This window comes from Oxyura jamaicensis, chromosome 4 (assembly GCF_011077185.1).
Source record: "Oxyura jamaicensis isolate SHBP4307 breed ruddy duck chromosome 4, BPBGC_Ojam_1.0, whole genome shotgun sequence".
Classification (NCBI taxonomy): domain Eukaryota; kingdom Metazoa; phylum Chordata; class Aves; order Anseriformes; family Anatidae; genus Oxyura; species Oxyura jamaicensis.
Window position 1 is genome coordinate 27,429,881 of NC_048896.1, and position 26,913 is coordinate 27,456,793.

General features: G+C 40.5%; 1 protein-coding gene and 1 long non-coding RNA gene across 3 annotated transcripts in view; both read left to right on the plus strand.

Moving 5' to 3' along the window:
* Positions 1-26,913, plus strand: part of GRID2 (glutamate ionotropic receptor delta type subunit 2) — a 783,779-nt gene that overhangs the window by 712,595 nt on the left and 44,271 nt on the right. For both annotated transcript variants that reach the window (XM_035325267.1, XM_035325268.1), the window contains one exon: positions 4,503-4,669. In XM_035325267.1, the coding sequence (XP_035181158.1) occupies positions 4,503-4,669 (167 nt within the window). The remainder of the gene's footprint in view (positions 1-4,502; positions 4,670-26,913) is intronic.
* On the plus strand, positions 25,689-26,900 carry LOC118166387. Its single transcript, XR_004750477.1, has 2 exons — positions 25,689-25,955; positions 26,727-26,900. It is a non-coding gene; the product is annotated as an uncharacterized LOC118166387 (long non-coding RNA).

A 26,913-nucleotide genomic window follows, 5' to 3' on the forward strand; every position in this document is an offset into this window, starting at 1 on the left:
TAGGATGAAATATATAAAAGAGGTCTATAGGAGAAATAAATGCCAATTCTCTTTATCCCGCTCCTTATTTCATATTTTTCCTTCATGAGGATTCCTTGTATTTCTTTTAAAGAGGAATTTAAAATACAGAAAAGATATTGTCCAAGAATTCAAGTTTGAAAAATTGTAGTATTTGTGTTTGCTGTTTACTTACAATTGTTTTTCCTGAAATTTATAATTTTTACACTTGGAAATGTATTTATAGAATGCTGGTACACAAATGCATTATTCATCCTACTCTTCATGAATGGGTTAGCTGTGAGAAGAAATACTATTCACATCAGTGGTGGCATAAAATATGTGCATATACAACAGTGTAATGGCTTTAAATGCTTTCCTAGTATGATTCAACCCGTTCTTGGTGGAGTAATCGAGGACAAATTTCCACTAATATCTACAGGCCAGGGCTTCAGCAAATAAAAACCCAGCAAATGCGCAATGATAGAAAATAGAAATAGAATAGCCTTAGAGAAATAGTTTTACCATCTATGTGCTGATGGCCCCTATTCTTCATAACAACTCTCTTTACAGTAACTCCTTTGAAATTGTTCACAAAACCATAAAGTGAAGTATTTTTGCCTGGTACCATCCGTACCTCCTGGTTTCACTTAATGACCAGCATAGCTCATGAGTTCGGAATACCCTTATGAACAACTAAGAGATTCGATTTTCCTCTGCTTTTGTTTTTATGGCAACAGTCATCAGATACTCCAAAACCTTTTTAGCCTCTGCTGTGCTGACAGGCAGGATGCCGCGGGGGGGATCCTGCTGGAAAGCTCAGTTCTCCTTGTACTGGCAGGCAGCAAGGCAGGGGTGGCTGCTGAATGGTAACATGCTGCCCCTGTACAAATGCCTCCCCAGCCATCCTGTGCTGGATAAACTGCATTCAGGTTTGCCACCTTCCTGAAATGTCACCATCTGAACTCAAGATGTCGACATAATGGTGTGGGAACTGAGAATGGGAGATGGAGATCTGCCACCAGTTACAAAAAGCCGCTTCTTTTTTTGCTTTTGTCTAGCCCCCATAATTGACTGACCATAAGCTCTTTAACTTTTCCTGATAATGCAGAGCTGGAATTCTTGTTATTCATTTTGAGGTCCAAAGTGGAAGTCTTGAGCATTTCTATTGGAAAGCTGAAAAATATGTGCTTCTCATAGAAAGCAGGAGGGCGGGAGGGGCATAGGTTTTCAACTGACTTTTTGTTCTGAAATTCTGTTCTCCCTCCTCCCTGAGCATCCCCTTTTTCAGTCTATAGCTACCTACTCTCTGTAGGTGCAAATCTATACAACATCAGCAGTGTTCAACATGCACTGTACACCAGCAAAATTTTATTCTTAGACCTTCGGTTTGATTTTTAGATGGTCCTGCACGTAGCCAGGAGTTAGACTCAATGGTCCTTGTAGGTCCCTTCAAAGTCAGGGTATTCTATGATTCTATGATTTTTAGGCTAAAACAAGGCTGCAGCAGTGTGGAAGATCCATGGACAGGTGGCTGATGCTGTGAACCTCAGAAGACGTATATGCTAAAGATTCCTCTTGAGCTGCTAGACCACCCTGGTTGTCTCTTAGCAAGACGTGGCTTTTTTTTCCTCATATGAAAATTATGAATTGGAGATAGTTCAAAAGGAGTATTACTGCTAATGGGAGGGCTGAAATGATCGATTTGCAAGAAAAAATTAAAGAAAGTTCTATTAGCTATATCCAGCTTGACTAAGTAATGGAAAAGCTGATCAATAATTAAAAGATGTCATCCCCAAAATTAGAGTATTTAGAACTGCACAAGGAAAAATAACTCAGAGAGTATGAGTGACAGAACATTATTTAAAAAAAAAAAAATGTAAAAATAAATATGGTGAATAGCATTAAAACCTGTTAGGGTGAGGAGTAGTTCAATAAAGGGAATGATTGCATGCATGGCAGTTGTAACTTATGTTTGCTGTATGGATTTGAATTCCATAGATTTGTAAAAGAAAGGGACAAAAATGCTTTAAAAAAAAATTATTTTGCTGCATTCAGCAATCGTGTTGAAGGTAGATGGTTGGGATGATTCCATCCGGCTCTTCAGTCTCTCTTGCCTCATGTGCTTTAACCAAGACTCACTGTGATCTTATCAGTGAGAAGTAATATCTTTATGTTACCCTGAACTGTGATATTACCAGCTTTCCTCTAAGGATATTATATATACCACTTGATCACAGATATTATTGACAGTAAGCAGTTTTACCACTTTCATATATTCTCACTGTGAGTTGTTTTACAGCAAGGCAGCCAAATCAAGAGAATTCTTCCTGACCAGCTGAGCAGCTGCTAAGTCTTTTTACAAGCACTTATGTGAATTCAGTGTCATAGGATGTTAAAAGGGTGAGGTATGACAAAAGCAGGTGTCAAAACATACCCCTCTGCTCTTGTCATCACCTCAAAGGTTGTTTACCTATATGTAAAACTACTCGTCTCTTTAAACCACACTTTTTCTTAATTCTTCTGTGTGGAAAGTCCATCTGATCCTCTTCATAATTTATTTCCCCACTTCTGATCTTCTGCTCTTGCCTCCTATTTCCCTCCCTTACTGCCTGCACACCATGATCCTTTCAGGCTGAGTCATTATCCTTTCAAATGCTCCCCAAAAGCACTTTTTTCTCACTCATGCTCTCTATTTCTTAGCCAAGTGGTGCCTTTAGGAAGATCAGAGTAAGTGCACTGGCACAAAAGGAAGCTGGTAAGCTCTCTGTGAGTTTCGGTGCCTTTAGGATAAGCATACAAGTTGTATTGTTTATTAACAATGAGGTTACTTGTATCCTTTATGCCCTGGCCATTTAGATAAACCTAAACCTCCAGTGAGAGACAAAAGAGCATTCTTAACCATTTTCAGAGCCTGAGCAGTAAAACAAACCCAGTCCTGCATTAATATGTGTATGTATTTTGAAAACATTTTTTTTTTTATCCTGCCAATCAGTCAGAGTCTGCAGATAATTCTGCTCCAACATCTACACGAATCCTCCTGCTACCATGTCTACAAATGCAAATAGGAAGTATTCCCTTCCCAGGCCTGCGGTGTCTAATTCAGATTGATTATGCATGGAAAGGAATGTGTCCCGAATGCAGCAGTTCCTTGTGCACTGCATCTTGTGAGCAAGCAGCCGGTGTGACTTGCTTCAGTAACTTTTATGTGTAAACAGTCTTTAAAAACATAATCTACATTGTCAAAGACTAATCTAGATGATGTACTGACATTGCTTATCTTGATATGCTGACTGGGTTTTGAATTCTCTTTGGACTGCCTGGCCCCAGATGGCCTTTTTGTGTGTTGTTTACTTTTCACTTAGCTGTCACATATTTATTCCCATTAGATGTACAAAGTCAATGGGTTGAGCCTGGTTTTACAGCATAGCTGGCTAATATGGCATAGGGAAAACTCTGAGTGAAGCCAAGCAGACAGTCAGAAAAAAAAGCAAAGTGATTCTTCAGGTCTAACACAGAGACCAACAAAGCAGGAAACTGGTAAACGGTCTGGTACAGCATATAGAGAGGTTTGTGTTGTTCTGTTTTTTGTTTGTTTGTTTTTTTAGAGATACGTGTCTAGACTGGAAAGTGAAAATTCACTGAAATAGAAGAGGATTTATGTAGATCACATTTCTGTTTTTCAAAGTTTTTTTTCTGACTACATTTTAAAATGTCGTACACGTTCCATATATTTAAATTAAGAAAAAAAAAATCTAGATTTGTTTCAAACGTAATGGAGGGTAAAATATTACTTCAGAAGCCTATAGAGATAACGAGTTGTTTTGGATTTATCTTAATCAAGCAGAATGACTTCCATGCTCGTGCCGTACAAAAGTCTTTGAAGATATATAAAATCCTTCATGTTGACTCTAGCTGAGAGAAATTCTCTCTTAAAAAAAAAAAGAAAAAAACTAGTTGGTGTGATCTTGTCCACAATCATCCACAGAGTCCAAAAGATAAATGGGTGCTCCAGCCATCTGTGGGAACATGAAGCATGACTGACGTGTGCACCGTCTTGAACTGCGCTCTTCCGTCTGGATATCCACACATACCCTGCCGCACTTCTCCCAGCGTGAATACCCATCTTCCCACTGAATGGTTGCTTTCATGGTTCAAAGAAAAAGCTCAGTGGAAGATTAGGGGTGAAATTTAACACTGATGGAGGGAGCTTGATGTTTCCTCTCGTTCCCTGAGCAGGGAAAGTAAATGTTTCTTGCACGGGACTGTTTCAGAGATGGCATGTTGTTCACAGGTCACGTTTCTTCCATTACTGCTGAGCTGCTCAACCAAAGCACCACGTTGTAACAGTCATGGTGCGTGTTTGGTTTTGACAGCTCCTGGGCACCCAAACTTCATTTTCTTCAAAGAACAGATTGTGCTGAGACTGCCACTTTTTTGAGGTACACTGACCTCCTTTTGGACCAAGCAGTCCGTCATCTAAGCTCTTCTTCTGTTTACTGCAGGTGAAATACGGGAACTATGCCTTTGTATGGGACGCAGCGGTACTGGAATATGTGGCCATCAATGACGGAGAGTGCTCTTTTTACACGGTCGGGAACACTGTTGCAGACAGGGGATATGGAATTGCACTGCAGCATGGCAGCCCTTATCGAGATGTTTTCTCACAAAGGTAAGTGCTTGGTGAAAGAAAAAACAGGTCCTAAGAGAAGGTCTCTCTCAGCTCTGGACCCTTCTTTGAAATTAATTTTCTACCAAGGGAAAACATCTTGTTCTTGCAACCCACTTCATGATTTCTTGCATAGGCATTCATTTTCTCAAAGATACAGGGTTGGTTTTTTGTAGCAGCTGCTTTAAAAATACTTCTTGTTGCTTTTATTTGGTTTGCTTTTGTTTCTCTTGACGAACATGAGGGATAGGCTGAACTTCATTAACAGAAAAATTAGAAAAGAGTTGATGCATTTGTTTTAGATGGACAACGTTATTCAACGTTTCCTGTGATAGAAGAGTTCTCTTAAAGAGAAAAGGGTAAACTTGACTGCTGATGGGAAAACTGAAGGGATGAACAAGTACATTTGATGTTTCAGTGAAAAGACCTGTATTAGAACCCAAAAGCATAGGTGCTGATCCCAACGCTAATGAATCTCTCTGTCTACAAAAATGAGATCTCTGGACGTACTTCTGGTACTGAGTTCCTACTAGAAACTGAAGAACTATATTATTTTTATGTATTGCGCCTTTGCAACATTCATGCTTCATTCCACTATTGTTTCCTAAACCAAGATGTGTGTGAAATATATATATAAAAAAATACACATACATCTGTGTTCTGACTGTTAGGAGATGTGGGTTAATCTCATGATTCTTTTTCATTCTGAACCTATTCTTTCAATCCACTTTATATTCTTTTTTTGCATTAGGATTTTTAGGTTTGCATTAGATTCGTGTAACAAAATTTTACAGTTGCCGCGATGAATTTTTTTAGTGCGGCTGAACCATTGTGTCATACTAATATGCTTCACTCAGGCTCTTGCCTCTGCTTTCAGTCCATAGAATGAGATAGAGAAAAACATAATTAATGAGTAACAGTATGCAGATTCAGAGAAATCAGTGTCTGAATATCTGCTCACACATACTGCATGAAAAAGGAAGGCTTACGTTCTTTGAAAATGTTGTATTTTTGGAACGATTCAGATGAAATTTTTGCTGACATAGGATCAATGACAAATTTAATTTCAGTGAAACATATATTTGCTTTATGTATTACAATCAGTATTATAGGCCATTATTTACTGAATGCTTTAATATTCTGGGCATGACCAGGCAGTGTCCATTAAAAGTCTCTGGTCGGGTTCTCCGTGCAAAACAAAGGAGCAAAAATTCTTTCTGTAATCTTTCCTAGATATGCTTCCATCTGCTGGAGGTCTCAGGTGTTAGTCAAGGTGTTGTCTTCTTCAGAGCATTACCCATTTAATCTTGAATACAAATATTTGAAGACGGGGGAATTTCATAGGCTGTGTCTTTATTAGTAAATATAATGTACCTGCCAAGTGGCATGGCATGGCGAACAGCTGAGCTTTCCTTGTCTGCCCCACTATCGCTCTGCAAGTCAAGGTGGTCGTATTCAAACCGCCCCTTAGGAATGGTTTCTGACATCATTTATAGAGTTATTGTAGTTCTCAGTACATCGGGGAGATGGTCACAGCTGGCTCTGGTAAGAGATTATCATCTGCATCGCAGTACGCAGCACCTGGGGAGGCTGATCTTCTGATGCCTTTTGCAACTTCTGGATCATTGGTCTGTGCAGGCCTGACATTACAAAGAACAATTTTATTTCCTAACAAAATTTCAGTGTATTATATTTTGAAGGTGTGGGAAAGCAGAAAGAGGCATAAGAATTTGCACATATATAGCTCTTTTTATCCGAGGACCTTCGAAGCACTATTTAAATATTACCAGCCCTCAGTGGAAAGTAAATGCCATTTCCATTTAATACTAGGGGAATATATAACATAAGGGGACTTAAATGAATTCCGAAGGTCGGATGTTTTTCCCTGGTGAAATCAGAGATCGTAGGCACTCAGACTTCTTCATTTTGAGTTTCCTGCTATAGTTATTAGAGTTCAGCTGGATGAGGAAAGGGATTATTTGTGAGATCTTTGACCACAAGAGGGTCTGGATAGATATGCAAAACTTAACACTGCTGAGAAAATAACTTGTTGCATTATCAAGACTGATGGCTGAACAGAGAAATTGGAATTTGCTTTGAGTTATGCTACCTAACGGAGAATTAAGAGATGTATATTCTGCAAATGTCTGTGCTGCCCTTAGATTTTTATTTCTGTATTATGAGATCTTACTATATTGCGCTTGTAATTATGTCCATAAATACAAATTTACACTTTGAATCTGCAAAGCACAGTATAAGAAACAAACTCATGGAAGAGAAATCATGCTTACAAGGTAGCTTACAAGGTGTTTTTTTTTTTCCAAAAACCGTTCATTACTTATGATTACTTCCATGTGGCTTTCACAAATCATCCTTACTTTTTTTCCTAATGAAAAGGCTGAACAACCTTCAGCTGCTGCAGCCTGCATACTAAATAGAGAGGAAAGTAGATTTCACTGGGTGGGATTAGCAAATGTTCACATGAATATTTCACATTCTTTAATGCAGTAGGGAACCGGATTGAAATATATTGGCATTTCTTGATCTTTCCCAAAATAAATATATTTATGTGAAAATACAGGGCTTCTCTTTTATGAAATTTCATATAAACCCATAAGCTGCATAGTGTGAAATCCCTAGGGTGCATCTGTAAAAGGTCTGGCAAGATTACAGGAGATTTTGGTCTCGGTGCAGGAAGCATGGGCATGAGTTTAAGGCTTTTCATTACTTTTTCTGAACATTCAGGCCATTCCCAATGAAACAGTAAAAGAAATAGAGAGGTGACTCACCCCTCGTTCCCCAGGCTACGGGGCATGAGTTGCAGTCATGATAACACGGTGGTGAGGATGAGACATTTGGGATTTCCAAACACACCCTCTGTCTGGGATGCCTGCTATGCTGTTCTCTAGGGGATTAACACATGCAAGGCACACAGGCTGCAGTGCCTGGAGCATGGTGCGTAGACAGCGCTGACGATCAGTACACTTGTGTTCATAATTTTACAGGTGTAAATGCCTCCAACCTTCAGAGAGAGGAGTGAGCGCTGCTACATATTTGAACTGATGCAGCTGAAACTTAAAATTTTGATTATAAATGCAATCTTGGGAACAGTGAGATACTAGTGAAGGGTGTGGCAAAATTCACATAACTTAGCAACTGTGCACGTTTACTGTTAAAAAATTAATTCCAGCCACACTGGAGAATCTGAAACCCTGTTCAGGGTTATTCTCTCCATCCTGAAGGAATTCTAACATTTTGGAGATGAACAAAAAGTTTTTGACGAGAAGAGTCATGTCTTTTAAAGAGCAATATCAATATACCTTACAAAAAGCCCTTTTTATGGGTACGGTTTATTGTAAGGGAAGGGTAGCCAACTGAAAGCACTGCAAAGAAACTGATGTTTGAGACTTCTTTTTCATATGCACAAAATCTCTTCTAGGCAAAAATAAATCAATCAATAAATAAAAGACATGAGCAACAGGAAGAGGTCAGACTGCAGAAGGAGGCTGGCATTTTGCTGTACTGGGTATGGGGAAGTGGCCAGCAGGGGTCCCAGGCAGCTGCTGTGACCACTCTGCCTATTGCTGCCTCTGAAAGCAGGTCCTTCAAGTCCATCCAAAAAATAATGTGTGTCAGTAGCACAAATAATATAGGAAATGCTCAGGGTAACATTTGAATGATGTACTTGTCATAGCATCCTGATGACTTCATTCATGTGTTGGAGATCTTAACAACTGCATCTGGCCATGCCATTAGGCAGCCAGTTGATGTGCTCAGGTAGGTTGCTGTCCCCTTGCCTTTGTCACTAAGGCTTTACCTTCTGAGCACTAGCAGCCTCCATGCAGCGTGTCAGTTTTCTCTGTCTCTCTATTTTTCTTTCAAAATAATGACAGGGGCTTTAATAATAGGAACTGCCAAATTTCGTAGGAGATCTTGAAGAGGATGTGTCATTTGATTCACAAGGAACCGTATGCTGACACTAAATTTGACACCTATTAAGTCTTTTCAGCCCTAAACTTTAAAACTTCCACTGCCCCCCGGAAGGCATAAATATAATTGCAAGCTCTTTCAGAGTACTTCACAGGCTGCCCGTGCTGCCTGCAGTGCAGCAGCAATGGCTCGAGCACTGCACCGGTGCCTGGCTTCTGGAGGGGGTCGAGGAGGAGGTGGTGGGGAAGCTCTCTGATTCTGTTCACGTCCCCCTTCCTCTGCTGGTGGACTCGCTTGTTCTGCAGCCAGGCAGCGTGTTAGAGGCAGGGAGAAAAAGAACACTAATTTCACACTCATCAGAGGCCAGCTTCTCACTTAAGCAACTCAAAGCTGTCAAAACCAAGTACCACTGAGAAATTAATCTGGAGTCGTGCTGCATTTCTCATATTTCAGCACTGTCCATGTGCACTCTGCCCCAGCGACTTCGCTTTTAAATAAAAGGAAACAGCAACAATGGGGGGGGGGGGGGGGAAGGCAAAATGGACCACAGGGCGAAGTAGAATGGGATTCTTGCTCATTGTTCATCAGTTGTATTTCCCTAAACAGCACTCACCATGGCCAAGCACAGGTTCCCAGATGCATGAAGTTGTCTGTGTGCCAAAGAAGAAACAACAGCCGCACGCCTCCTGGTGTTCCTTTGTTAGGGGCCGAGTATGCAGTGGCACATTTCATGGAAGGTACAGCCACCATGTAGCTTCTGCAGAAACCTCAGATTTAATTTGGCATAAATCACAAAGGGTGACAAAGAATTTGTGTTTCATCTAGAGAAGCGAGTCATTTCTTTCTGTCCTGGGGGAAAAACGAAATGGAGATTTATAATGATTTCCCCATGGTGAGCTTTAAGACACCTCGCTAGCAGAAAGCATTGCATTTTTCAGATGTCCCAAACTTTGGAGGCAAAGAGAAAGCCATCATGTAGAGTTTCAGACTCCCCCTCAGCAAATCATTAGAGGTATGCTTTAAATAAATGGTATGTGTTTTTTTTTTTTTTCTTGTCCTTTTTTATCTCATCAGCAAAACCCTGAGTTTTAGAAAGTTCCTGCCCTGAGTCATAAATATGTGTTCTTCTTGTCTCCTTGCTATTAATTCTCTCTCCTCGGGTTTTCATTCTGTCTTGGAGGTCACTGATGTCCAAAGACTACAGTGCAAAGAAAATTACTTCCTTCCCAACTACCTTCATTTCTTTTTCTGAGTCCTTGGGACTATGTACCCCTTTCTTTGAGGAAATTCCTCCCCCCACATATTTTTTCAAAGAAAATCCAAGAGAATATCCCTTACTTTCTAATTCATCCTTTGCCAGACATGGGTAAAAGAAGAGTTTTAGTTTACATCCTAACCCTGTAGAGGGCTGGCCATAATGATCTAATTGGATTTGTTGTGATTAAATACAGAGATCATCTGAAGAACAGTAAGTAGGTGCCATTAGTAAGAGCTCAGGTTTGCTTTGTCTCCATCATTTGTTTAGAATTGCAATGCTGTTCTGAGCTGCATATAAAACACATAGAAAAATACAGCAGAGAAGCTAGTAAAATCACCTACACACACACCGAGAACTTATTCTACCAGAAAATTAGAAAATTCTGCAAATTGGGAGGATCGTTGGACTTGAAGCAAACTCTGAATTTAAATAGAAATCTTTAATTCTTAGAGCCTGCCCTTAGATCGTGCCACAAGTTCATATAACTGAAATTACATTAAAGGAGAATGTGGCAATTAGTTCCAGATTTCAGAGCAATTTGACATGAGGACCCAGCATTAATTAATTCAGATATAATCACTGTTAAGAAAAGTGTTAACTTCAGAGCAGCACGTAATAACAAGATAGTTTCCCAGATAAGCAGGATGTTAAGTAAAAATCCCTCTACTAACACACTAAAATAATATTTATCAGTCATAAAAAATAACACATTCTATCCTTATTTTACAACTGTCTACATTACCTTTGCAGGAGTGAAACCAGGAACTGCATTAGGCCCTAGGCCTCAAAACATGTCCACCTTCCTTGTTTCTGACCCAGGTCCTCTGAGATAAACCACAGTAGATCTCCATGCCTTGAAAGTCTCAAGTCCATGGTAGATTCATAGTTGGAAGTTGAAAGAGACGGAGACGCCTACAGAAACACACTTTAGCAACTTTTTAGTATGCTGTAATATTAACTGATGGGGTGGTTTAAAAGGCTTTGCAGCAGGTCTGAAGTTTATAACATGCACATAATGGAAAATGTATTCATGAAAATATATAGCAGCAGCTAGTGGGCTTTTAAAATATAATATTAATTGATGGGGTAAGTTACAGGATGCAGAAGTAGCAGCACTCTGATGAAGCACGAGGAGGAAAGTCATAAGGGGAAGGCATTAGATCTTCTTGCATTCGTACAGCATTGAGCTATGAAAATCAGAGAAGTGCTTGCCTGCTTTGTGTGCTCTGTATCCAATATATGTGGAGAGTTGCAGGACATTGGAAGAGAGGTGCCATGAAAAAAACACCTCCCCACATTCTCATTTTCCTTGCTACTCTTTGCTTTCAGAAAGGGCACTGCACAGAAGGACAAGGCAGGCAAGCTGTTTATGCATAGAAGTTCCCCATCATTACTCCTGAACTACTCCAAAGAAACAGTCTAATTGTAATGTGTTAAATTGCTGGTAAACATCACTTTGTGAGCTATTTCTTACTAACCCTGTCCATTTCTATAGCTACCTCACACCTGTCTTGCAGAATGACCACACACTGACCAAAGATGCACGAGCAGTACAGTCAGAGGCAGTAGCATTGCTCAACCAACGGTATGGAAGTAACATTTATTGTTAGCTGAGTTGTTCGTGGGTGTTAAAGTTTTATAGAGTGAGCGCACGACTGCAGAATTTGAAACTTCTTGGTTATAAATCTGATGACAGTAAAGCTAAAAGTGAGTGGCTTCCCTCCGAGACCTTTCCATTTTATGAATCTCTAATGAAGAGGTTACGTTTGCGGTTAATGCACGCTTTCCTGTAGTACTGTTCAGTTTTTGTGGCCACCTTCTCTTATGCTTTTGTCCATCAGCCTTGCGGGGAACAGGTTTAATTGGGCATCAGTCTTGACTTCAGACTGAGGTGGAAAGTGAGTGCAAAGTTTTCCCAGGAAATAAGAGGGATCTGGCTATGTGACAACCTTTTTGGGAGAACCGTAATAACCACAAAAAAGGGTTTAGCTCCCCTACCCCCGTGGCAGTACTACCTGCCAAAGGTTACTGCCTCCTGACCTAAGTTGCACAAAATACAGGTTTCTGATAAAATGAGCAAAAGTAGCAAAATGGTAGAGAATAATAGACCTTTCCTAACCCTTTAGTTTAGATGGTAATTGACCTTTAGCTGGGCCATAAAGCTAATCTTCAGCTGGTCCTGTTTTCCAGATAAAAATGAAAGGCTTCTGTGTGAAAATAAAGCCTGTTTTCAAAGCTGAAAAGTGCTCCGGTAAATAGTGAATGTGATGGTATGACAATGTGGGGGTATGACAATACCCAAGCTAAGAATTTTGCTTCTGGGGTGTAGAGCCAAGGAAGAGAGGCAGCAGGGTTTGTAGCAGAGGTGTCTTCCCTTGCTGAATTAGCGTGCAAGGAAGAGGTAGGTCCCTATCATTGACCTTGTTCAGAATGGGCTACCAAGCAAGCAACCCTTAGCACTATAGGCTTTGGAGGAGTCAAACCAGATAGAAACGTTTGCTGACATAGATCAACTGGAAATGGTTGGGACTCTTGTTGGGACTCAATTTGGAAATTGTTTGGACTCAATCTTTTGTGTGTTACTTTAGTGCCAGTGAAGCTAGATTAGCATGGAATAGCACAGAATAAAGCAGGGACTTGATCCCAGCCGTCATAGGTCTGACAACTTTTATAAAAGCCAAGTGCTTTCCAGAGCCACATTTTGTACTTAAACATGACTTCATTCTGCTTTATGGCTAAGCGCAAGCAGGAAATAAGGATGGTATGGCCAAGAAAAAAAAAAAAAAAAAAAAAAAAAAAAAATCTGTGCTTGCCACTTTATTCATAAAACACTTTGCAAAGTGCATTTAGCAATTTGCCATTGTACCCACCTGCACATGGAGCTTTCCATGCAGGGCTCTGACACTGTATTTAGTTCATACTTTGACTGCTCAGCTAAAACTTCCATTTGTATGCATTTATTCTGCTTCACACCTTATGTTATCAGTCACTTTCAATATTTCAAAGTCACAGCAGTCTTTTTCTGACACACATTTGTCAGAATGAACTGCCTTGATTGCTGTTATTACAGACTGCAGTTCCTGAGTAAGGGAAAAGCCTTATACAGAACCAGAATAATGAAATTGCTCAATAAAACAATAGATAAAACAGAATAAAATTAGACTAAATGAATAGAAAATAGAAGCTTTAAACGACCTGCCAAAAAAAAAAAAAAAGAGAGAGAGAGGAGATGAGAGGAGTGCAAGTCAGGATTTCTAATCCCACACAACAAAATTAATCAGGAAATATCTAATTTTTTACGCTGATATTCAAGGTATTGAAAATTGCTCTTTTCTGCTTCCTGGTAGTGACTCAGTAAAGTACATCTTACTTTGACTTCCTCTTAATCAAATGCTTTATCGTATTCCTCTAATGATCACTCTCAACAGAAGGATTTTAATAATCAGTCCATTACAGTCCCAGCACAATATAATGAGGGGTTTTGGCCTAGCCCGAGAGGGTACTTACACTGCTGATTAACTTTAAGTCCTTTCGGTAGTAATTTATCGTGGCATGTGAGCACATCTCTCTCTCACATGTGCTTAAATGCATGCAGGGGCTTTGAAAGTTCCATCTTTAAGCCCTTCCAGTTTAGGATGCTGGGGAAGTACACTTGTCTGGAAAGGTAATCCTTTTATGCTTATTGGAATTAAAAAATATTTTTTTCACATTACATTTACTACTGTTGTCTTCAACTGAAAGAAGGGGGTAAAAAGAGGCAAGCTTCCAAAGCTGTGAAGTAGAGCTGCCACTGAATTACCTTGCTTTTGTAGATACCTACGTATGGCAGTTGCTCTCAACAAAGCAGAAAGCTTTCAAATATAAAAGGGTGAAATAGCTACACTGGCTTCAGTTTCATAGATGGGGTTCCTAAATATGCCCAAAGAGGAGATCATCTGTATCTTTTAAGATACCTGAAGCCCGTAGAACAGATAAACTTTGGGGAAAAACAAACAAACAAACAAACAAAAAACAGGGAAGAATTCCATTACAGTAATATTTGTAGAGAAAAGTAGCGGAATAATAAGGAGGGATTTGCAGCCTTGAGAGCAGGGATTAGAAGTTCCTGCCCTGGGACCGAATTTTCTTGGGTTTGCATGGGATATCCCTAGAGTGACACATGAGAGGAGGAGGAGGCATGCAGAGCTGAGCCTTGAACGGGCTGAGAAGCTTGCCCTCTGTTTTGTAATATCGTTTGGCTGCACTAGTTTCCTTGGATTCTGGGGGACGTTGCTTAATTAGCAATGGATCTTCAGATTAGAGAATTACACCAGATTTCTACTGGCCTAGCTGATGAGATTATTTAATCCGTTGGCATAATTTAGATGTTAGGCCCAAGATTAGCATCCCCGTGAAACAGGGAATTTATTTTCCTTTCTCTTTTTTTGTCTGTGAAGTGCTACACAAAGCTACATAAAGGCATTAGCTCTGACAGTCACACTTATGTGTTGTGCAGCAGTCAGGGCTTTCAAAAAGCTACCGGAGTTCACCCTCAGCATCAAATTCCCCTCTGTCCTTCCACCATTTTATATAAATCTGGAGAAAAATGTAAAATCCATAGAAAAAAAAAAAAAAAAAAAAAAGCAATTGAAAATGAAGCATTGTTAAAAGCCAGAGGAAATGAAGGTTTGTTTTCATTCTTTATGTCCTTCTTAAATTGGAAATACCTAATTTTTTATTTTTTTTTTTTAATAGCAATCTTGCTCCCAAATCTGTTGACAACAAAGGCTCATAGAAAGAACCATTGGCAGGTGTTTAATCCAAGAACAAATATATCAATAGCTGTACATATAAGTACATCACTATGCTGGCAGCAGCATTTATGTTTTATGTTCACCCCCAGTCTGCAGTGTGGGGAGCTACACCAGCACCCCATTCTTCCTCTCCCTCCTGCCAGCTTGATTTCAAATTCCGTTTGCTTTTTCCTCTTTTCTGCCCAAAGTGCTTTCCTACTGATGTTTCACTTAATGCTGAGCCCTTTGGCCATGCTGGTGGAGCTGGGCAAGGGCAGCTTTGGGTCCACAGGCTGCCTCAAAACTGGCAAACTGGGACCGGGTCACGGTGAAGGAGAAAGGATTTTTTTTATTATTCCAGTTTCTAGGACGAAGCGTGATCTGTTTGTGTGTTCGCTGAGCTGAGCTGTCATCATGTTTTAGCTTATGTTTTAAGTAAAGCCTGGGGAAGAGGCTCTCGCCAGGAGATTTAAGTCCTGGGCTGGCAGGACGGGGAGCAGACCATGCTGTGCTCTTTTCAGCCTACTGCGGGCCAAGATGATTCCCACAGTGCTGCATTTTAGGTTCAATCTTGAAGATTTGCCTGCTTGCTCATGGAGATGCTTGCTCAGAGACGCTTTCCGATCCCCACAGGCACTTCCATACATACTAGCATCATTTTCCAAATTGAAGAAAAAGCAGAGATGCCAGCCCTTCATCTTGGCTAGGCAATGACATGCTCCTTGCTAAAACGTTTAAATGTTACATCCCCTTACATCACTAATACATATCTGGCAGATCCTTTACAGCTAGAATTATCGCAGGGCTGAATCTTAATAGTGACGGTGGGGGTTATCTCTGTGTAAATAGCACGGTATCTTTATTCAGCGGGAGAAATGCTGCAGGTCTCGATTGATATATTGACCTGGATAAACAGGATAGTTTATTTCTATTTGGAGATGCCTTCTTAAAACTCAGTTTGTGATGCTTGTGGATAAAACTGATGATTTATTGGTCCTGGATATAGCAGTGTGCCCGGTGTGCTGTCTATGAACAAAAATACTTTCCTCCTTAGACCTGACACTGGATTTCATGACCCTCTTCCTGTACTGCCAGTGCTAATGTAAACATTGCATCAGGGCAAGAAACGTCCTCATTTGTCTGCTGCTCTTTCCAGCAGCCTGCATTGCTTTCGTTTGGGGCATTAGTGTTGCTTGCCTTGAGTCATAGCGTTTTGACAGCAGGGCTGTAAGAAGCTTTCTTGGCAACATTTACTTTTCTATGGAATCGTTTCCTAGTTGGGGGCATTATTACCCACTCTGAACTTGAGCCACTGAAAGGATTTCTTTCAAAGAAATTTCAACTAACTTCTTGGACTTGGTTTTAAAGGAATGAAGTAACACAGACCTGAAGGAGGAAATACGATATTCATAGGATTATTTTTTTTAACTCAGAGTTGGGAAAAAATCATGAAATTATGAGGCAATTGCTCACAGCCCTGTCAATCAGAACTGCAGCTGATCGTTTCTCTTGTGTTACCTGTCTGTTCCTTGATAGCACTGTAGTTAGCTAAATTAACTAGTATTAGCTAGACACATAAATGTCATTAGGAATCCCTAAACTGAAATCTTTGTTAAAGTTGAAAGTAGAAACCTGTTATTTGATAGAAAGAAATAGGAAAAATAAATGCTTATAATAATTCCAGGATCAGACATGATAAAGCGAAGAAAGTCTGAATTAAGAGGAGGTGAGGAATGCAATTAATTCAGCCAGCCAACGCTAAATCAGCCTTATAATGATGCTATACAGTTAACATGTGGTTATGATTATGGTATTTCCTTAGTTATTAGAACATGAGAAGATAAAAACAAGCGTGTTTATTTCTTTTCAGTGTTGTAAGAACATGTTAGATTTTTGTCTTTGGATGATTACTTTTGTGGCAGGGATAAGGAGGCTAGTAAGCTGAAAGCTTAGAAAATTGAAAATGCATGGGAGGAGGCTGCTTAACCCTGATTTGCTCTTCTGAAAATCTTCCTCTGGCTTTACCTACAGCTGTAGCACATAGTCAACTCTTTGTCACACAGGATGCTGAATGAGGTGTTGTAATGGCCTTTCTGGCCCCACAGTCCATGAGTCTATTTGCTTGATTTTTAAACCACTCTGCAATCAGCCTTCTGCTTTCCCCTCTAAGCTTATGCTCAGTTACTTTGAAACATCTCTCTGTCCTATTCAGGGCACTTAGGTCACCCTCAGCAGCATATGTGAATGCTCCAGCCTGGAGCATGTATAGCCCCAGGACATCTGGGAATACTCCAGATTGCTTACTGTCCATAGCATGAACCCACAACAAACCTCCCACGATCTGTTCTGCTTCATTACGCTGCTTATTGAATTTTGCTGCTGGTATTGTCTTCCGTACTCTTGGGACCAGCATCAGTTGTCGCAGCAATTACTGTCAGATGGTTGCAACTTGTGTGCTTGAAGGAGGGTAGGAAGGCTGATGGACAGAGGAAGTAGTTGTAGCTCAAAGAAGATATCAGTTACTAATACTGCTTCGTGACAGAAATATTTGGGGCTGTAGATCATTTGAAGTTAATCAATAACATGTGTCTTTCACATTAGCTCCAGATATTATTGGTTTGTTCTTTAATAAACAAGGTGACATTTAAAATGATTGATAAAAGAAATGGTTCTACGTCTATGAAGTCATTCTGCAAGTTGCTATAGCAGTCGCACGTCTGCCAACCCTGCGTGTAGCTTGTCCATTTTATCGCAGGAAACAGTTTACAAAGGAGCCCTGAGGCATGTTTTAAAAAAATTATGGTCTCTCATTAATGTCCTTTAAGATGTTTAGTCAAAGCTTCCCTAGTGCTCCAGGGGAGACAGGCTGCAAAAGTGATGGCTGACCACACATCTTGGGGCATCTGGCCATGTTACGCTGTGGATGGGACCTGCAGGCAGATATTTCCCTTGCAGTCGAACATTGGGCCTGCCTATTGGCACTTCTAACATGGGCAGGGTTGTTTGGTTTTCCTTTTTATGAAGCAAAGGGAAAGCTAAGTCTAAGAACTTAGATTTTGCATGCAAGCTTGAAGAAGATCCACACGTGATAACAGCATGCTTTACTGCTGCCTGAATTATATATGGCTTTACCAGGTAATAAACACTAAATAGACGGCTTCATACCCTTGACTACTAAACCATTCCACCCAATGAATTTCCCCACAGAAATTTTATCTGTGCTGAGAAAGCTGAAATCCTTGCAAATAAACATAAACTGATAGAGAAAATGAAAGATAATTACATAAATAAGCCACGTGTTCATAAGAGTAATCTATCAAGCTCTTTTCCATAAAATACTGGCAGAGAAAATTGGTAAAGTGGGGCCTTGGAGCAATATTACAATATATATCTATTAAAATATTCTCTTTTTTTTTTTCCTAAAATAAAGCAAACCTTTGCGTGCTAAATATTCTGGGGAGGAGGAGAAGTGTATATTAAATTTGCTCAGTCCATCTCTACATAGACGGGATCAAATTAATTTCTTTCAAAATTCAGAGACACCGCTTCCCAGCCCTCTCAAGTAAGTATGTCTCTGGCGCATCTTGGCACAAATTTCTTATTCTGCTGAGCAACTTGACACAAACAGAGATGTTTTGAAGCATCCCAGACTGCTTCAAGGTTGGACTATGTTTAACAAAGAGGTGAGGACGGATCTTTAGCTTATTGATTGGCAACAGTCTGAACACGAGTTGCCTACTTCTCCATCAGGAGTCTGGCTTTCATACCAGAGGGAAAAGAGGATTGATTCTTCGCACACAGGTTGTCATATACGTGTCTCAGGCTTGCTGCAGGGAGGCTCTATCTTGTGCCCAATGAAGCCACACAGCTGGTTTCCCAGCGCATCTCCTAACCATGTCTTGAAACACAGCAAAGGTTTTGCCATACATTGGGTGGCATTTTAAAACCTCTCAACACTGAATGTATCAATATTGATCCTGTGCTGGAAATTGCATTTCTTGATGCTTCATTCTTTCGTAATCAACCCCTCCGAGGGAAAAAAATAATACTTATCTCACCGGAGTCTCAGGGGAAAGGAAGCAGGTTTCTTCTCACACTTGAGTTAACCGTTTTCTGACTGATAACATTTAGAGGAAGTTGAAAGAGGATTAAAGCTTTGTGATGCTGGTTTATTTCAAGAACATGACATGTTCAATATGATAATAAAGTGGGAATTTTTCTTCTGTGGTTCTTACAGGGTTGGGGTTATTTAGGATGAAATTAAGGATAAAGTGATGGCTGAAGCCAACTGTACATGTCCCTGAGGCAGTCGGATGCAAGGTGACAGGAGCCAATTTTAAAACCTTGGCGGAATTTTGCTACAGAGAACTTGACAGCAAAGCCAAAATGAAAATGATACTATAATGATCCATTTTACGTGGGAGGCTGAAACTTTCAACAGTGTTAGAAGGCACTTTGTTGTAACGTGCTTCAATTTCATAGCCATGCTGACATTGTATATCTGGGATTGTCATCAGCAATAGGCACTAGAGAAAGTGGCTTCAGATTACAGCTATTTAGAGGGCTGGTGAAGTGAGAGATAATCTGATATTCCTTTGCAAACACATGAGAAGTGGAAGGAAAGATGGTGTTTCCCAGTGTCATGTGTTAGCACAGAAGAAAGAGTGTAAAATCCTCACAGAACTGAGTCCCTGAACCACCCGCTAGTTCTAACACTTGGGTCCATCCTTCATCTTGTTACTGTATGGGTGCCAATAATAAGTAATAATAAGAAGAATACATAGACAATAATTGATAAAGCTACAGTAATAGTGTTACAAGCCCTCAGTATTAGAAGTAGGTTGCTGTAAATACATCTCTGCTGGACCAAGAAGCCTGAAGTATGTTTTTAATAAAGAAACCTTAACTTTTGAGTAGAATCCTCGGCGTCTCACGGGAGTGAAGTTATCATTTAATATCCCCTGTAGAGCTCTGAAATAACTTTGCATTTGCTTAGCTATTTATATGTTCCCTTATAATAACATTTTAAGTAAGTATGGTTAGCATTAATACAGTTAACGGTTCATTACTCTTAAAAAGCTGGTTTTATTTACAAAGACCAATCACTCTAGATCATTGAAAGACAATCTGTTGGCAAAAGCCAAGTATCAGACAGTTCCCAAGGCTGTTCAAAGCACCTTACTTCCCCTCAGGTGCTCCAAATTGTTGCCCCAGCACAACCCCCTCTCCCATGTTGGCTCTGCAGGGATCACAGGCATCTGGTATTTGAAGCTGGAGAGGAGCAGAGGTGTGGGGACTGCTCCAGTGCTCTTGGTCTTCCACATGTCCCTCACCACAATCCAAAGCCCCACGAATGTTGCCACTGCACTGGTTTGAGCTCTGCAGTCCAAGATCTTGGTCTGATAAAGCAGAAGACCCACGAGACAAAACGACAGGCAATTTACTTTATTGCTGTTATATGACCATAGAAATCTAAGGGATCTGCTGGGTCACTGAATCCATTATCCTGCTATGATAGACAAGCACACCATATGATTTCTTTCACAAATTCATCAGGCTGCATTTCAATACCAGTCTGGGGGGCTTTTTAGTTCACTTGAGTATTTTCCTGCATGAAATGTCTTGTTTTTCTGGTGCTGCTATCACTCTCAGTTTTCCTTTTTTTTTTTTCTGTGTACCTCAGAAGGGTTTTTATTCTCCTGTAAACAGTCCTCCTTTCTCCTGTTTATCCCTGAATCTCATATCTGCACTTGTCCTAGTTTATTGAAGGCGAGTAATGGCAGTTGTGCAGAGCGTGTCGGATGAAATCACACCTGTACCTTCCACAATTCAAGTCAGAAATACCTTGCTTGGTACACTGGCACAGCATTTGCCTCTTTCACGACTTGATCATACTGGTGGTTTGGGTCACTATTAAACCCAAATCTTTGTTCTCATTCATGTCCAAGCAATGAATTCTTAGCTGATAAGGTATACTGTCCTTCCTCATCAGCTGCGCACTCAGACACTCAACACAGTAAGCAGTTTGTTATTGAAACCTCTCCTGAAACTTTAAAAGAAACTCTTGACAAGTTCTAAGTTTGAATGATATAGAAACTAGGAAGGCATTTGCAGATAGAGCTGTTGCTACATGGCAAGTTGACATCAGTATCTGCAAAATTCACAATTTTTAATTAATGGTAATTTCTATGGCCAGCCCCACACAGACACGTTGGGATAGCTCCTGTTTTGTTCAATTTTGTTTGTTTGTTTTAATCTGAAGCTGAAAATGGCGTTTGGTGGAAAAATCCCAGTCACGTAGTCAAGTAGCAATGTAGCAGTATCAGTTTGTGCTTTCATGTAGAAAAAGGCCTGATGTGAATGTATGACTGAAGTTTAGTTAAAAACAAAAAAAAAAACAAAAAAACAAAACAAAACAAAAAAAAAACATGGACTTCATTTGGTTATTCTTTTTCTCAATTCCATTCACTTTTCTCACACCCACTCTCCTTCGGCTTTAAAAGAATGGTAGTACAGAGGAGAATGCCATTATTGTAAACTAAGCCTACATTTTTTTCCAAGCAAGTCTTTATTCTTTGCAAACCTGAAGAATAATAAATGCAGATTGCATCAGAGATGTAGCTGATGATAATAACACAACATTTGGTCTCTGATTATTCATTGTAGTAGAACAATTACGGAAATCTTGATTTTTTCTATGGTGCCATTGAGATTTACAACACTTCATTTCAAAAAAATGTAGAACAGACTTGGCAAAAGTGGAACAAAGTCTATTTTTCTCTTTTTCTTATAGTCAGAGATAGTACTTGTGATTCTTGTGATTGCCACCAAGAGCCTGCTTTCCTGTAAGATCAGTGAGATGAAAAACATAAATTGCCTCAGTGCTCTTCACCTGGGTCCTGAACCTTTTAGCAAAACCTGACTTGCATTTGAGACTCCAGCAAAGGCCAGACTCCAGTGCATTTCCCATGGATTGAAATTTTATTGCAAGCATTTTGCACAAGAACTGCTGTTATCTCTGCTTGATAGATAAATCCGTTACACGTTGTGATGGATTTTTACATGTTAAATAGCATAAAGTACTGTTGTTATTTGACAGAGATGGGCTATTGGAAAGTAATAAGTGAAGTCAAACAGAGATACTTTCTTCCCTAAACTCTCTCTTTGGATCGACAGCTGTATGTTTTCATTCCAATAATTGGAAGTTTTCAATGCAGGTGTACTGCTGTATCTGTGGGAGAGATTTGATCTGTGGTCATTGAGACATCGTCCTTTTTTGGCTAGTACTAGTAAAAATAATTGCAATGTCAGTTCTGTACCTGAATTGCTTGTGATAGATATACTTCGGGATTAGGCAGTCTGCACTCTGAAGTAATGAGAAATGTCAGGTTTTGGTTAAAAAATGAGGAGTGAAATATCTCTGCAGGTTATTATCATTTTGAGGGATTGTGGTTCCTCTCCATTATTCCCTCCACTATTGTTGAATTGTCCAATTTAAGTGAGTAACAGCACATTCTTCCTAGAAACCGTTGGTGGGAGCCAAGGAAATAAAATGTAATAGAGGGATCTATTACATAAAGGATATCTGTATATAATAGCCATTGGCAAAGTCGGGAGACAATAGCCAGGAATCAAATTCACCGACTTGAGACTTTTTTGTTTTGTTTTTGAAAAATCTTAGCTACATACACTGAGCAAGCCAGTGCTACTAGAAAATGCTTTCTTTTGTACCGTTCCTGCTGATATTGTTAGCACAGCAGTCTCACAGGTTGGATGCATTCCGCCTTCATTAAAGCTCATACAGCTACTGTTTAAAATATTTTGTAATCATGCATGAGTAAGAGTATGATACCATGCACTGTCACATTTGTAAGAAGGAGAGTGTGTTTTAATTGTTCAGAATTCACAGTTTGCCGTATGTCCTGCAGAATCAGCTTCAATTTCTATTCCTTTTTAGAAGAGGACATTGAAGCATTATTTTCCAGTCTGACCAGAGAAAGGGCAGAGATAATTCAGAATTTTGCAAATCTTTTCTCACCTATTCTCAGTCATTGACTATGTCCCTGAGGATCAGTTTGTTGTAGCAAAATTGTTTGTGCAGTTTACTACCGAAGCAACCTAATAATTCTTGAAGTTGATACTTGCCTTTGACAGGCACTTCTTCAGTGATTATAGCCACAGAGTATTAATAAGCCCAAACTTCTTTTCAGTTAGCAGTATCCAGATGCAGGTCACCTTAAAACTAGAACTTGTTGGGTATATCAGCCTGCCCAGAAAATGTCATTTTGAAAAGAGCATCATTCCTTGCTTTGCTTATTCCTTTAAGACGTCTTGCCATTTGGCACAAATCTGTTCCAGCATGCTGAGCATCCCTTTTGTGGGGAGAAAAGAGTGTGATTCTGCAAGAAATCTCTTTTTGGAAATTAATGTAAACCAAGCAAGGTCTGTACTACCAAAAGGGTTTGGGGGGCTCTTCAGTGAACCCTCAGAAACATCTTGGATCGTCCTTCCTTGCTCCGGTTTTGCCATCTCCATTTGGGCTGAGTTACCCACATGACCCAGTGGGATGAGCAGACACAGGGCATACAGAACTCACAGCTTGGTGGGCTACAATGGGTTTAGGCCAGTTCTGATTGCATATTTAGATTAAACAAAACGAGGAACTTTTAGAAAGTAAACTCTGTTTTTAAAGATAGCTATCCTTTTTACCACAACACTTCTTAAAACACCATAAGCAATTAAATCATTATGCAAAGCCACTAGACGTCATTATTTAGGTCCCAGCTGCCATTGTAGCCCATAAATGCAGTATTTTTCTAAATGAGGAACAACCTTCTTTTCTCTCTTTCACATTAGAGAGGTGTAAGACAGGCCAAACTGTCATGCTTAATTCATCTTTAATGAACATATATTTATTTGTTTTTCATTTCGTAAGTGAATTTAGGATTTGGTCTGCGCAGGGAGAAGAAAAGAAATCAGCAACTCTTCTCTGGGCTAAGATCTTGTTGTGCTGTGTGCCAAGTTTTGTTATGAGGCAAATTTTTTATGGCCACATTTCAAAGCCTTGTATAACCGAGATTATAATAAAAATGTTCCAAGGGTCTACATCCGTAGCAGGCCTGGGTGTCACCGTTGTATGGAATTTAATTTTCTCTCATCAAATCGCATATTGCCACAGTATGTTGTATCTGTCTTTTTGATTTACACAAACAAATTTCAAAGTAGCCGGGGTATGCTGGCATGATGAGATGAACATGAAGTGTCATCCACCGCCTTAAATACTCTGCATTGTAGTTCTGTTGTTATTCCTTACAGGTAGTGCTACTGCTGCTCTGTTAAATAGGTTTTCATTCATTCCCACTCCTTTTTGCTCTGCTTTACTTAATGATCCATGTCAGGAAGTAGATGCCAGCTTAGAACTAAACAAAATAAAATTGATTTTCCCGGTTGTATTAAATTTATTTTACAGCATAAAAACCATCAGTCCGATTCCTCGCTGGAGCAGCAAAGCCTGCAACGGTACTCAGGTAGAGCCGTCCAATCTGACACCCGCCCAACCCAGAGTGAGCACATGGGTTAGCCGTCTGCTTGTTTTTACACATGCCAGAAAGCAGAAGGAGCCCAGGACATTTTCCCTCACAGCTGGGACTGCAAAGGCACTAGCACCTGCGTGAGAAGCGTGCAGATGTGCTGCTGGCTGCACCCTGCTCTGGCTGCTGGGGGACAGCAGCAGCACCTCTCTCTCGGGGCATGCTTTCTCCCACCCCGCTCTGACAGAGGTCTGCAAATTGAAGGAAATCCAGCTCTTAACTTGGGAACGGGAGATGGAGATGGAAAAAGCTTGTTAAAGCATTCAGTTCATTTCCCTGACAAAGCAGATTTGTCCTCAGTGGTTCCCGCTGCTTCATCTGTGCTCTGCGCTTCCCGGTGCTTCTGCTGTCTTGGGCTGTTTCAGAGGGGAATGAATCGAGCACTTTATCTGGTCATTAATAAGAAAAACCTCACTCTCCTGTGGTTCTCCTGTATTTCTTGCTGCAGGAGATATTAAATGATTGTTTTATCCCAATTTCAGCGTTTTGTAGTCCATAACAGTAGCCTTGTAGGCAACCACTACCTGATAGATATTAGATGAGCACTGTCTATGTGTATGATCCCCGTCACCATGGTACCTGAGCACCAAAGTGCCAGCTTTCCATTCCTTTCCTGTACGCACAGCAGGTTGGCATGATTTAGGATTGTCAGCTGTATTCGTAATACTTATGTTTGTGTATGTGTGTGCTTAAATGAGGTGCAGCATTTTACAGAGCTTGCTGATTTTAGCCCGTGTCAGCATTTTCCAGGGTGAGATAAGACAGGACTTTCTATCATTTCCCAAAGTCTCAGCTTTTTCAGAAAAAGCAAACGAGGAACACTAACCAACTGATGCAGAAGTGACTGGATGCTGTGGTTACAGGAGGAGAACCAGTTCTTCCTCATCAGTGTAAGCTCTAAGAACAATGGAAAATCAAAAGCTACCAGGAGAATTGGGGCTCTCTGCCCTCTGAGAGTTGGGTTTGAGGATGAATGGTGTGGATATGGCTTTGTTAATGGCACTGTTGTTTAACCACTGTAATGGCTAGTGCTTAATAGGAAACACCTCTCATTGCTAATGCTCCACCTGCTGCAGGTTAAAGGCTTTACCTTACTTCAGCTTTCTTCTTCTCAGATGTTGGAAAAGATTCCCAAGTAGGACAGAAGATGAATCTTCAAACTTGCAGAGCTTTGTTGACGTAATATTTACTGTCAACACACAGCCTCCTTTGGCTCAAAAAGTGCATCGCAAATAAAAATGTCATCTCTGATTCCCTGCAAAATATCTGCTTTCTTTGAGAAGTTAATTACTGATTTCAAACCAGCTGAAATGAAGCCTGATGATGGCCTTCTCCTAATTTTTGACAAGTGACGGCTTGATTGGAGCTAACTTTACACAGCTTCAAATGTATAATTTAATTGTGGTACATTTCCATATCCTCAAGTCCGCCAAAGACAATGCCAGAGGCCAGCCTATTTTCTGGTCCTTTAACGAAGTGGGAGTTGCAAGGCACAAAGAGGAAAAACTGCAAACTCTCAGCAGCTGATGCTCAAGTCTGCAGCTGCAGAAGCTGTACTGCACTTCAGCTAGCTCCACACACCCAGGTAGTAGCAAGGCAAGACAAGGTGGCCACGCACGTGGCAGGTCTGAGGAAGGCAGCAGGTGGCAGTGACATTGATGGATACCTGAGGCTGCCCAGCTTTGAAGACGGTTTCTTCTGTCACTGTTGTTGTTGAGATGACTGAGCAAGGGAAACGGGTGAGTCATTAAGAGGTCGCTTTCCTCGCCCCAGTGCCTGGGTGATGGATGCATGGATGGCTGCTTGAATACAGAAATGTGCACCTCATTGGGCATGCGTGCACCTCCCTGTGCTCGTGAGGTCAGCTTCAACCCATCAGGGATTTATCCTGCCTAATTCAGCACGTCCCAGCAATGCCCTGGCTTAACCCGCTCCGGCCCCATGCTCCCTGAGCTGTGCTAGCTGGAGAAACGGAGAGCTCAGCCTGCCCTCCCTCATTCTGGGGGATTAGTGCACGCAGCCTGGCAGCTACAGAGCTGGAGAGGCAAGCACAGCCTTCACCACATACCCCTGTAGCACCAGTGCCCTTCTGAGCTCAGCTGAAAGGGTATGCTCTTTGGTGTTTTCACCCTAAGTGCAGGAAGCTTCAGCTTGGAGAATACGTGTATCCGCACACCTCTTCTTTCTGCCACGCTCTGGTTCTGACGGCCCAACCTCATCTCTCACTTCCTGTGCATAGCAGGTATTTCTGGCCCTTTGCCCATGAAGCCGTCACTCAAACTATTTTTCTTGCCTTCAGCCTCTTGGGGAAGGGATCCGTTTTATTTCCTCTTTATTTTACTTATTTTTTTGTTTGGTGTGTGACCTTAATCCTTGATTAAATTAAACATCCTTTGTCCCACCAAAGCTTCTCCAAACCCAACAGGATTAGGCCTTTAGTGAGTTATAACAGAAGCAAAGCCTCTAACTCAGAGTAAGTGATTTCCTTCCTTTCTATGTTTTCCTGCCAGAAACAGTGAAAAAGCCACAGGAGACAAGAATAATGCAGTCTTATTTAGTGAGTGCTGAATGTAGAGTCTGTTATTTACACTCTCATATTAAACTGAACTGAATGTTTGCTTGACATCTACCTTTGTGTACCTGGCCTTATTCTAATGGCAGAAGGCAAATGAAAGAAAGAAGAAAAAAAATCTGGAA